This window comes from Salvelinus alpinus, chromosome 18 (assembly GCF_045679555.1).
Source record: "Salvelinus alpinus chromosome 18, SLU_Salpinus.1, whole genome shotgun sequence".
Classification (NCBI taxonomy): domain Eukaryota; kingdom Metazoa; phylum Chordata; class Actinopteri; order Salmoniformes; family Salmonidae; genus Salvelinus; species Salvelinus alpinus.
Genome location: NC_092103.1, coordinates 4,546,258 through 4,558,835, shown reverse-complemented (window position 1 = coordinate 4,558,835; position 12,578 = coordinate 4,546,258). Strand labels below are relative to the sequence as shown.

The 12,578-nt window shown below is 40.6% G+C and overlaps 1 protein-coding gene across 3 annotated transcripts in view; it reads right to left on the bottom strand.

Annotated features, from left to right (window-relative positions):
- Positions 1 to 815: 815 nt before the first annotated feature.
- traf2b (Tnf receptor-associated factor 2b) overlaps positions 816 to 12,578 on the bottom strand; it is a 22,388-nt gene continuing 10,625 nt past the window's right edge. For all 3 annotated transcript variants that reach the window (XM_071349741.1, XM_071349740.1, XM_071349742.1), the window contains 8 exons: positions 12,321 to 12,419; positions 9,881 to 10,042; positions 9,652 to 9,726; positions 5,916 to 5,990; positions 4,737 to 4,973; positions 4,133 to 4,436; positions 3,817 to 3,965; positions 816 to 3,668 (listed from right to left, as the gene is read on the bottom strand). In XM_071349741.1, coding sequence (XP_071205842.1) covers positions 3,450 to 3,668; positions 3,817 to 3,965; positions 4,133 to 4,436; positions 4,737 to 4,973; positions 5,916 to 5,990; positions 9,652 to 9,726; positions 9,881 to 10,042; positions 12,321 to 12,419 — 1,320 coding nt within the window. In that variant the 3' untranslated portion in view covers positions 816 to 3,449. The remainder of the gene's footprint in view (positions 3,669 to 3,816; positions 3,966 to 4,132; positions 4,437 to 4,736; positions 4,974 to 5,915; positions 5,991 to 9,651; positions 9,727 to 9,880; positions 10,043 to 12,320; positions 12,420 to 12,578) is intronic.

Below are 12,578 nucleotides of genomic sequence, written 5' to 3'. Positions count from 1 at the left end.
CAATGAAAACAAGTAACTACGGCACACAGGTCTTGACAGTCACAATCATGAGAGCATATAACAAAATGACTCCTGCAAGATCAACAGTGCGACTTCCTTGGTTAAATAAGACAAATAAATCAATGACAAACTTAAACAGGTAACTATATTAATTATAATTGCTTTCCTATAACACATGCATATAATTAACGTTACACACTGTGCTGTTATATTTCTCTAACCTGCCCTTCAACAAAAACACCTACATATGACTCTTTACCATTACAGTGACAAAAATATACATAATCTACATTATCAACACATCAAATGTTTTTGTATATTAGTTATAGCTGAATAAGGACCCACAATAATATGTTAAGTGAAGGAGATGTCCTTAAATAATTCTCATCCACTCTACACAAGATAGATAAGGTTAACCTGTCACAAGTATGACATTCAGAAACACTTAATTGTTCTATTCAATACAATTATGCTGGCATAATAGCCTGCTAACTTACCATTTATTTATGCGCTAGCTCAGTATAAATACTAATCTTGTTATTTGAGATAAAATATGCATTTGAAAAGAGCAGGAGCTTCCTCAGCTTAGCCTATAGCATAATATAGTTCATATAATTGTTATAGTTAATATGATGTATACTGTATTTTATTACAGTATATTTAATCATATATCTTAATTGGGTACATGTCTACTGTGGCGTACTCTTGTACACTACAGCTATATAGGCACTGTTCATCTACCTAGCTAACAGAACTGGACTAAAAAGTATACTGAGGAAAGATACGATGATCGGTTCATCTGAGCCTCAAGCGGATCAAATCAAAATCTAATTTTATTTGTCACATGCGCTGCATACAACAGGTATAATAGACCTTAACTTGAAATGCTTACTTACAAGCCCTTTTACTAACAATGCAGTTGAAAAAAATACGTGTTAAGTAAAAAATAGTTAAAAAATAAAAGAGCAGCAGTAAAATAATAGTAGCGAGGTACAAAATAAGTTACAAATAACACGAAAAACAATTGTGCTATTGTGTGTGTTAAGGGCCCGTAAAATCGGCAGCCATCTCCTCCGGCGTCATTCAGTCAAAATGGCGTATAATGCTCAAATTAAGTATTGCCTATGTCTGCCTGAAGCTCAGGATAATGCAGAGGATGTGGTTGGTGCCTTTGAAAGGAGGTCAATTAAGAGGTGTCAAATTTGGTCCGCTTTGCAGCTATTTTGATCATTCTTTGCCATGCTTAGTAGAAGACATTAATGGTAACACAAACTTGATACTGCTTCAATTTGATGGAAAACTACTTTAAATTCAAGGTAAAGCCTGTTGTGCACATGCACAGTATTATGCACCCACCGTGTTCAATGATTTATTAGGCTTTAAGTACAGCGCATACAGCATGTATGTGAGCAGTGGTGTGTATTCAGCCAAGGAGCATTTGGCCTCCCTTGATCATTTTTTCTATAAAATAGCCAATCAACGTTGAGCTAAACTGAGTGAGCTCAGCTGTGTATGGTCCTGGCACACCAAAAAAAAAAGAAGTCTCAAGGTAAGCCAGTTTGGATTTAGCTTCAGACCAATCACATCACATTAGAAGCCAAACATCATTGACAGAAAACTTGAATTAATTGCATCCCATTGTGTCGTTGTCCTCCAGTGGCTAGCTAGCTAAAATTGGCCCATTCCTAAATTAGCAATGGATAGAGAATTGGACTTGTGGTTTACTTAATTATCCGTACTGGCCAATGGTTATAATGGCAATTCTGATCCAACCATAAATTCATGCATTGTGTACCTGGCCCGAGAGGATGGAAGTTCAACATGTAGCTACATGTAGTAATGTTAGGCTAATGTTAACTAGCTGGCCTGGCACATCATTGCCAATGAAAGTAAGTTAGGCTAGTGAGCAAGTATTTTAGCCAGGTAGCCTAGGACAACAAAAAAATAAAAGTGTATGACAGAGTCATAGATCGTTTAGGCAACATGAAAGTGGAGGATGGCATTGGCGTTTCTAGGGTACGGTGTAGGGTGAGTCAACATGTTTTTCTATTGCACGCATACACACAGAAATCAGAACCATGGACAGCTACATAATATTTAGCTTACATTGGTTGGACAACATTTTTTTTTGGTATCTTTTAGTTGTCACTGTATTAGACTAAGCATAGGTGATTAGATGATGTTGAAATGGTGCTGGAATAGTGGAGGCAGCTCCTGTTTTCTTTGCAACTTGCGGTAACTCAGTGGTTCTAAATCAATAGTTGTTTAGTAGTCTGAAAATGACAGAAACATTAACTTGCTTGACCATGCTGTAGGTCATGTAACTGTTACATGCAGTATCTTTTGTGGACTTCACCAGACAGAGGTTGCTCTCCTGTTTTGTGATGAAACAAAGCTGTGGTTGAATTTATTCTGCTACTGTGTCTTCTTATTTTCTCGGCCTTAGGCCTAAATATTACGGTGTCAAGGCATATGAACTAACAGATCATAGAGCAAACAACGCAATGATCACGACACACAGGTTGTAATATGGCTTTTCCCCCCCTGGCTTGGCTTCCCCAGTGATTTTACCCACACACCGCTACTGGATGCGAGTGCACAACTGTTTAAATGGGAAAGCGTACTTATGTTTTTGGAATGCTCTTAGCTACTTAGTTAGGCCCATTGCTCCTCAAGGAGCATTTGCCATCTATGATCAACTAGTACAATTGTACTGTTGATCATAGATGGCAAATCTATGGCAAATGTATTTTATTTTTACAGATTGCGCCTGCTAGTCTTATGCATAACCTAACCCATCCTCCTTTATCCGGGCTTGGGACCGGCTTGTAGCTTTTTTGAGAAAGCACTAGGCGGAGTTTGTGGAACATTTCTTTAATATAAATTACCGACCGATTGGTTTTGCCATTTAAAAAGTTGTGCCTGCTCACATGATGAATGGGCAGGATCTCTAACACATCCTTGTCCATGTGTACAACAGGTGCTACCTCAAGTAAAATTTGTTTTTCACAACTTGACAGTGTCATTTAGGCACGATCACATCAGTGTCTCTAAATTAAGAAATAATGGAAAATATGATAGAAATACATAACGTGATATGTGCAATAAGCCTATTTTCTGACCAATTTTGACAAGCTCCTATTGCCTTGCATTCAAAAAAAGTCACGGCATCCTCTGCATAATACTGCACTTCTAGTAGTCAGAGCCAACACTTGGGTTGGCCATATCACTCACCCTATTTTTCTCTGTTTAAACCAATTGAAAAGATCTGCTAGCAGAATTCATTTTTCATTCCAGTGCCTTCAGCCAGCAAAATAAACAGTGTCTATGATATACTTATAATAATAAATATATGCATTTTATAATAATATTACTTATATCATGTCATTTCAGAAGTTATATATATTAGTCTGCATTTTGTGCCTTTGTGTAGGGGGCTTCCACAGCCTCTACAAGCCTGTGAGGTCTACAATGGCCTTGATGAAAATGGTATCATCCCTAAGGTAGGAGCTCTTGCCTGTCAGTTTAGCTAATGGGCAGAAGAGTGGGCAGCCACTGGCTATGTTCATCTCACTGATTGGCCGCTGGAAAGAGGTGGAGCTGACATCAGGTCGGAAGGCGTCAATAATATGCTCCCTGTTATTCTGATCCAGCAGCATCAGAGTCACCTATAGTAAAGAGAATGAGTAGGGAGACTTCATATTTTGTTTGATTTATAATGCAGTCGGTTGTAGTTAATTATGTTAGACATAAGTAAGATCAAGTTAATATGACAGATGGAGTTGAATAAGGAATCAGAAAGGTAGAGAAACTCACTTTCTGACTGAAGGGCCATTTGAGCAGAGCGTCACACTTGCCCCTCATCACCACAAAGAAAAGAGAAAGGTGTGTCCCTCGACCTGTTCCGTCCCCATTCAGATACAGTCTTAGACACATCTTATAGCCATATTTACTGGAATAGAACGCTGTGGGAGAAGATAAACTTCTTTAGACAGGCCCTCGGTATCTGCATCTAACACTCACAAGGAAAACATGAGTGCATAAATGTGTATTGGTATGGTATATTTACGATACATTAAACAGTAAGGATACGCAGGTGTAGAGAATAACATATAATCAGCGTGGATCTAACCTGGTGAGAACATGGCAGGTGTTCGCCCGGCCACAGCGTCCTGCCGGCGGCGTGAGAAGTCAGCGATCTTCCAAACAAACACACCGTCAAAGGTGCAGAACTGGAGCTCCCTCAGAGTCTGGTCCGTCTCGGCTAGCTGTAGATCCCGCATGGTGAGAGTACGCTCTAGTTGACGCACCTTGTTGCTGAGGTTCTCAATCTTGTCCTGGTCTAGTCGATGTTGTCGTGAGAAGGCCTCTAAAGTGAGAGAGCTCCTCTCTACTTCTCTGTTCAGTACACACACTATATTCTCCAGCACTGTCACCTGCAGGACCACAAGGGGAGAACAGAGAACACAATGAATACCAATCCTACACTATGTGTTGCTGTATCTTCAACAACTTCAGATGGACAAATATTCAGGTCATCTATTATAGTTAAATAACAACACGGTACATGTAGGACGCCAGTCTGTTTCATAATTTACCAGCTTGATTATCATTGCCCCCATCACACACGAGGGACAACAACCACCACATTTGGGCTGCTAAATTTAGACACAGGCTAGCTTCTGTAGTATTCCTAGCTTTCCTACATAGCAAACATCCGCTCAAATAAGACCCACCTTATGGTCAAGGCCACTGGTCTGTCCAGAGGCAGCAGTTCCACCCCCAACTGTGGCTGCAGAAGCTGTGGCTCCCTCCTCAGGAGCGCGGTACAGGCCAAGACCAGAGTCCTCCTGCCACTCCCCCGGCCCCGGGGCTTCCGGACGCTGCAGCCGCACCATAGACGTCGCCAGGATCAGACGCATGTGCTCCATGACGCTCGTCTGCTCGTGGTCACTGTGCTTTCCATTATCAATCTGCGGTGACACAACACAAGGCGGTTAGCACACCGAGTTAACTAGTCTGTTCGATACTGTTCAGTGTCAATTTCAGATGCCCTTCAATATTGAGATTAAAGCTGAAATTCAATTGTAGAGGGCTGCACAGAAAGATAATTTACTCTCTACAAACACTAGATGTCTCTTTTGAGACATAGCTCTCTTAAGGGTGTGTCCAATACCCAAGGGCAGATCTAAATCAGAGATACACTGAACAAAAATATAAACGCAACATGTAAAGTGTTGGTCCCATGTTTCATGAGCTGAAATAAAAATTCTCTGAAATTTTCCATACTCACAAAAATATTCTCTCAAATTTTGTGCACACATTTGTTTACATCCCTGTTAGTGAGCATTTATCCTTTGCCAAGATAATCCATCCACCTAACAGGTGTGGCATATCGAGAAGTTGATTAAACAGCATGATCATTACACAGGTGCACCTTGTGCTGGGGACAATAAAAGATCACTAAAATGTGCACTTTTGTCACACAATACAATGCCACAGATATCTCAAGTTGAGTAAGCATGCAATTGGCATTTCCCAGTCATGTGAAATCCATAGATTAGGGCCTAATGACCGTATTTCAAATGACTGATTTCCTTATATGAACTGTACCTGAGTAAAATCTTTGAAATTGTTGCATGTTGCATTTATATATTTTTTCAGTATGATAGTCATCTTTGCACCCCAACAATGGGCAAGTTTCTCTCGATCTTCAAGGCTACGAATATAGGCATATTTATTTGACTAACAAATGAGGTCATAGGAAAATATAGACCTGTTCCTTCTATGACAAACAAGAAACCAGTACTAAAGAGCTGGCTGGGACATTATGTTCAAAGATTTTCAAACATCTAAGGGATCATCATATAGATAAGTTTTTATCTGATTAGATATAATTGATCTTCTACACATACCACAGCCTTGCAGCCAACCTCACTGAATGGACATGCAGTCTTAGACTTGGCACAGGATCTGCTGTGATCTAGAAACTGAAGGGAAAGAACAGAAAGGTCAGGGTTATGAAGATGAATGGGGGCAAACCCTGAAAATACCCACCATAATTTCAAATGTGAAGGTTGACAGTTGAGAGACAGGTTATTTTGATCTAAGTTCAAAGGTCCAACTCAAATGGAAAGTGCAACTACCTTTTTAGTTGTGTTATGAGAAGACTTTAGAGTAAGACCGACTTCTACTAAAGAGTGATAAATGATTAACATAGGCCATTCTGTTCATGCTCTGGCCTCCCACATGAAAAAGATACTACAGTATACCGTAGTATCACTATATACTGTAGTTTTTTTCCCAGACTTTACTGTAGTATTCACTATAATGTACAGTGAATACTGTAGTATTTACTGCAGTGTTTTGAAGACATTAATTCAAATGTTATTTGTCACATGCTCCGTAAACAACAGGTGTAGACTAACAGTGAAATGCTTACTTACAGGCCCTTCCCAACAATGCAGAGAGAAAGAAATTACTGAAGTACTTACTATTGTGTTTTGCGGACATTACTGTAGTATGCTGTATACAATAGTCTTGTTTTATTAGGTTTTAAATTATTTTATTTGTAATCTTGTCGTTGCTTTCTCCTAGAAGAAACTTACTGGAGAAACTAAAAGAGCAAATTGTCCATAACCTGTATGTAGGTAGGACTGTGGTCTGAACGGTTAGGTTCCACGCTTCTGCTCTTTTCTATAACCTGTAGGCAACACAATATATGGTCTATACTTGGCATGTAGGTTTTTCAGTTATGGGTGGCACACATTGGGAAATGGGGGAGGGGACCCACATGCAAATATCAAATCAAATCAAATTTTATTTGTCACATACACATGGTTAGCAGATGTTAATGCGAGTGTAGCGAAATGCTTGTGCTTCTAGTTCCGACAATGCAGTAATAACCAACGAGTAATCTAACAATTCCACAACTACTACCTTATACACACAAGTGTAAAGGGATAAAGAATATGTACAGGTTCCATTGATGACTGACTGGCACTCTTCTGGAAACCCAGCAATTGACTATGTTGTTTACATATCCTTTCTTACTGCCTTGTTTTTTGTTTGCCTGGTTACTACATGATCGAGGGATACTACAGTGTGTAGAATAATATTCTACAAAATTCTATAGTAAGCACTACACAATCGAGGGATACTAGTGTGGACTATAGGATTCTACAGTATACCACAGAATTCTATAGTAAGTACTACAGTATTCTATAGTAAACTGTAGTATTTTTATGTGGGCTACTCTTGGCTAGGCAATAATGCATCCTTATTGAAAGCAGAAACAGTATGGCACCAACAATGCTATAAAATAAGATTAACTGACCTAAAAATTTAACTAAATTACATTTACATGTTAGTAATTTAGCAGATGCTCTTATCCAGAGCGACTTACGGGAGAAATTAGGATAAGTGCCTTGCTCAAGGGCACTGACAGATTTTTCACCTAGTCGTCTCGGGGATTCGAATCAGCCCACCGCTCTTAACAGCTAGGCTACCTGAAAGGTCACAGAGGTACAGTAGAGCATAGGGCTGTGCGGTATACCGTATTTAACTATATACATAGGTATTTATGCACGAACCGGTTTGGGTTTTTACTTTACCTTCTATAACGGTATTTGACTGATTTGTTAAATGTGATACGCCATGTGTAACGTCCATTTTTCCTCCACTCTCTCTCCCGCTCTACATGCCGCTTTCCACACAGCCCTGTCACAACTCTTCCATGGTATTTTCATTCGTTGTCATGTCAAGCAACACTGTATTCAAAGGGCCCACTATTATTTATATACTAACTATATAATTATAATAAACATTCCATTTCCATGATTCCAAAAGTTCACCCAAGTGTTTTGATCTAAATCACAATTGCAACATTTGGTTAAAAATAAGGCCTAGTATTTTTGCCCATATCGTGGCAGTGGGGAAATGATCTCAAATGAGTGCAGGAAATGCAGAAATTGATGGAAATGCAGGAAATTATTTTAGGTTGAAGTTAAATTGAACAGTATAAAACAATCCGAATGGAGAAAGACCCATTGAAATAATTTAGAATATAAAACTCAGCAAAAAAAGAAACGCCCCTTTTTCAGGACCCTGTCTTTCAAAGATAATTCATAAAAACCCAAATAACTTCAGATCTTCATTGTAAAGGGTTTAAACACTGTTTCCCATGCTTTTTCAATGAACCATAAACAATTAATGAACATACACCTGTGGAACGGTCGTTAAGACACTAACAGCTTACAGATGGTAGGCAATTTAAGGTCACAGTTATGAAAACTTAGGACACTAAAGAGGCCTTTCTACTAACTCTGAAAAACACCAAAAGAAAGATGCTCAGGGTCCCTGCTCATCTGCGTGAACGTGCCTTAGGCATGCTGCAAGGAGGCATGACGACTGCAGATGTGGCCAGGGCAATAAATGGCAATGTCCGTACTGTGAGACGCCTAAGACAGCGCTACAGGGAGACAGGATGGACAGCTGATCGTCCTTGCAGTGGCAGACCAAGTGTAACAACACCTGCACAGGATCGGTACATCCGAACATCACACCTGCTGGACAGGTACTGGATGGCAACAACTGCCCGAGTTACACCAGGAACGCACAATCCCTCCATCAGTGCTCAGACTGTCCGCACTAGGCTGGGAGAGGCTGGACTGGGGGCTTGTAGGCCTGTTGTAAGGCAGGTCCTCATCAGACATCACCGGCAACAACGTCGCCTATGAGCACAAACCCACCGTCGCTGGCCCAGAAAGGACTGGCAAAAAGTGCTCTTCACCTTAGACTCGCTGTTTTGTCTCACCAGGGGTGATGGTCGGATTCACGTTTATCATCAAAGGAATGAGTGTTACACCGAGGCCTGTACTCTGGAGCGGGATCGATTTGGAGGGGGAGGGTCCATCATGGTCTGGGGCGGTGTGTCACAGCATCATCGGACTGAGCTTGTTGTTATTGCAGGCAATCGCAACGCTGTGTGTTACAGGGAAGACATCCTCCTCCCTCATGTGGTACCCTTCCTGCAGGCTCATCCTGACATGACCCTCCAGCATGACAATGCCACCAGCCATACTGCTCGTTCTGTGCGTGATTTCCTGCAAGACAGGAATGTCAGTGTTCTGCCATGGCCAGCAAAGAGCCCGGATCTCAATCCCATTGAGCACGTCTGGGACCTGTTGGATTGGAGGGTGAGGGCTAGGGCCATTCCCCCCAGAAATGTCCGGGAACTTGCCTTGGTGGAAGAGTCGGGGAACATTGCAGAGCAAGAACTGGCAAATCTGGTGCAGTCCATGAGGAGTAGATGCACTGCAATACTTAATGCAGCTGGTGGCCACACCAGACACTGACTGTTCCTTTTGATTTTGACTCCCCCTTTGTTAAGGGACACATTATTCAATTTCTGTTAGTCACATGTCTGTGGAACTTGTTCAGTTTATGTCTCAGTTGTTCAATCTTGTTATGTTCATATAAATATTTACACATGTTAAGTTTGCTGAAAATAAACGCAGTTGACAGTGAGAGGAATTTTCTTTTTTTGCTGAGTTTCAAAAACATAAAATACCGTCAAATACCGTCATAAATTTGAAAAATACCATGATATGATATTTTGTCCATATCGCCCAGCCCTAGTAGAGCACAGACCTTTTCCCGTGGGATCTTTTTCTTTCCACAGTCCTTGCATTGCATGGGAAACTTCTGGCAGATTTCATCATGAGCCTGTAACATGAGGAGTGGCGTTGGTAGGAGAATATCAGTTCATCCCAGAGTAAGGAGGACATTCCATAAGCATCTCATCACAATCTTACTCTAAAGTACTGGAGCTAATTGTACATTTGTTGGCCATTGGTGTTCTCCAGATAAGCTCCCTCACCTTGATCTGCTTGAAGTTGAAGGAGACTTTGCAGTACTTGCAGTTCAATGTTCTTTCTTCACATTCTCTCTCGTTATGCATCTCTTTTTCACTGCGCAGGATGAGGACCTGGCAGGCTTCACATGGTACGTGCTCATACTCGCACTTGCCCTCGTGTTGTGCCTAGAAACAAAAATAAAAGACACTATTCAAACAAATTCATCACATGCAGCCCAGATTGTAAACACATGGACACAAGCTTTGAGAGGAAGAATGGTACATGTTACACCACATTTGAAAACCCCCAGAACCAAATTGATTAGTTTGACAGCGCTTGTTAGATTTAGTGCACAATGAGGTTTAGTTCTGGGTTTTGAGATTATACCGTAAAGGACAGTCATTCCTTATCAGACTTGATCTAAATTCCTCAAACAAAATGGAGTGGCGTTATTACTGGTCTTAGAATTTGCATTGAAGTTGAATGGTATTCGAATTGTAGGTAGGGTTAACACTTGACATTTACTTATGAGTGTACTGTGGGAGGAAATGTAGTTTACAATGACTGTAAACTTGTGCATAGATCCCTTTCCTGCAGTCAAATGACCTGATCACCCTCGAGTGGCCTAACTGAAATGTGATTATTAATGTTCATAATAAAAAAAAAAAATTTTTTTTTTAATACGCTGAAGATCCTGTGTTTCTATGTCAAATGGTTTTGCTATATTTCATTCTTCTGTGGTATATAAAGTGTAATACTGGGATGCACCCCAGTTAACAATTGATTGTGGTTGTTGCAACAGTTGAACCAAGTTCAAATACAAACATCCCCCTCTGAGCGGGAAGCATGATAAGAGTGTGGGTTCTGGGAGTATTTGTGAGGATGTGCAAAGTAAGCCTTTGTGTCTACTAACTAAAGTATTTGGCATTCATGAAACGCACATTCATGAAACGCACATTCATGAAACGCACATTCATGAAACACAATACTGCTGCACAGTTCATGCAGTAACAAGCAAATAACTGAACATTTACTGTGCTTTGTTTTTCTTTGTCTCATCTCAAAAACATGTGGTAGGTGCATTTCTGCTCTGTTGAATCACTCCTCTCTGAGCGTCAGTGCGAGCAGCAGAACTGGTGAGTACACATCTATTTTCTTCATTTCGACCTGGGACTAACCATAAAGGCATGGCCTTTAGGCTTCTACCCGTAGGCTTCTATGACTAACTCTTACCATAAACAAACCCAAATATAGCTCCACCCACCCCTAACTTTAACCGTAACCAACATCAACAACACGTTTAATTAACATCACTCCCTGAATGGAAAAAGGTTCAGCCCATGCCTGGTTGGTTAGCAACAGTATATATCTTCCCATTCCCCAGTGTATCAAAGTATGTCTCATTGAATGAGGTTTGTCTTTCATTTCTCTATCTTGCATATCACACTAAAAAGGTCAGAGAAACCCCACACATCACGTCTGTTCTGCATGATAAAAAAAATTATGGTAACACTTCTTTTGAATAGTCTGTAGAGTATCTACAGACTATCCACTAACCCGAACCCTTATCCTTACCCTAACCTTTATTCTAAACCTAACCCTAACAGTAACCTTGCAAGCATTTGCTTGTCAGCAGGTAGTTTTGTTGATAGTATGACCATCTGTAAAGCATCTGCAGATGGTCACACTTCATTTGGATAGTCTAAACCAACAGAGGTTTAGCTAATCAGCAAGTTGTCAGGGTGACATTCATCTACACGTATGCAAAAAGTTCTCCTGAATCAGCCCTATTGCGGTGTACATACCGTTAGTGCTAGTATCACTACTTTTCCCCCCCATGTTAAACTACTGTTGATTTGCAGTACACTATAGGCTAAACTTCTACCCACAGCTTGGAGACATACATGTACCCAGTATCAATCATTACCCAAAACCCCCTTTTCACTTCATTAGCGTAGACAAGCATGTCACATATAATTGACAGTCTTGACAGCCCTTTTATAACCCAAAGAAGCAAATACAACACTCTGACCAAATAAAAAAGGAAAATGGCCTTTTAAAACACGCCTTGACATGCCTTGTATTATACAACAGTACATATTTTTTTAACCTTCAGAGCTGTAGGGCAAAGTTCCTTCCTCAAAAAAATACTTCCCTCCTGTTTTTAAGGCACTAAAGTCAAAGGACATTTTGAGATGTTTAGTATAGCAGCCAGTATCATTATCATGACTATTATTGCTAAATATTGTACTGAATACTGTAAACATGGTTAATCTAGCCCAGGGAGACTTCGGTACTTTCCACCTCATAGTGTGCCAGTCAAAGCATGTAGGGACTTTCCAGGCTGAGCCTTAATGAGACAAAGGCATCCTGTTTCAAACCGAAAGCTCAAAATGTTTGCCAAATCAGGCACCACAAATTCAATAGTAAACCTACAGTTATGAATCTAAGTCCTTACTATACCTCATATTCTTTGATGCAACCTGTCCAAGAGCAGCCCCCATTGAAACATTTGGCAGGCAGGCTGGCGATTTCTCTACCGGCTGCATTGTCTGGAAAAGCCTTGGGGAGGGGGGGGGGGGGGGGGGACAAGAACAAAGAGTACTATAATTACATAGCTGTCTGGTTCACTGTGAGCTGTCCAGACAATGTGGGGTATGTTTGAAGGATGTGGTTGGTGCCTGGTAAAAATGACATCTGGCCAACTACCTAAGCAGGGAA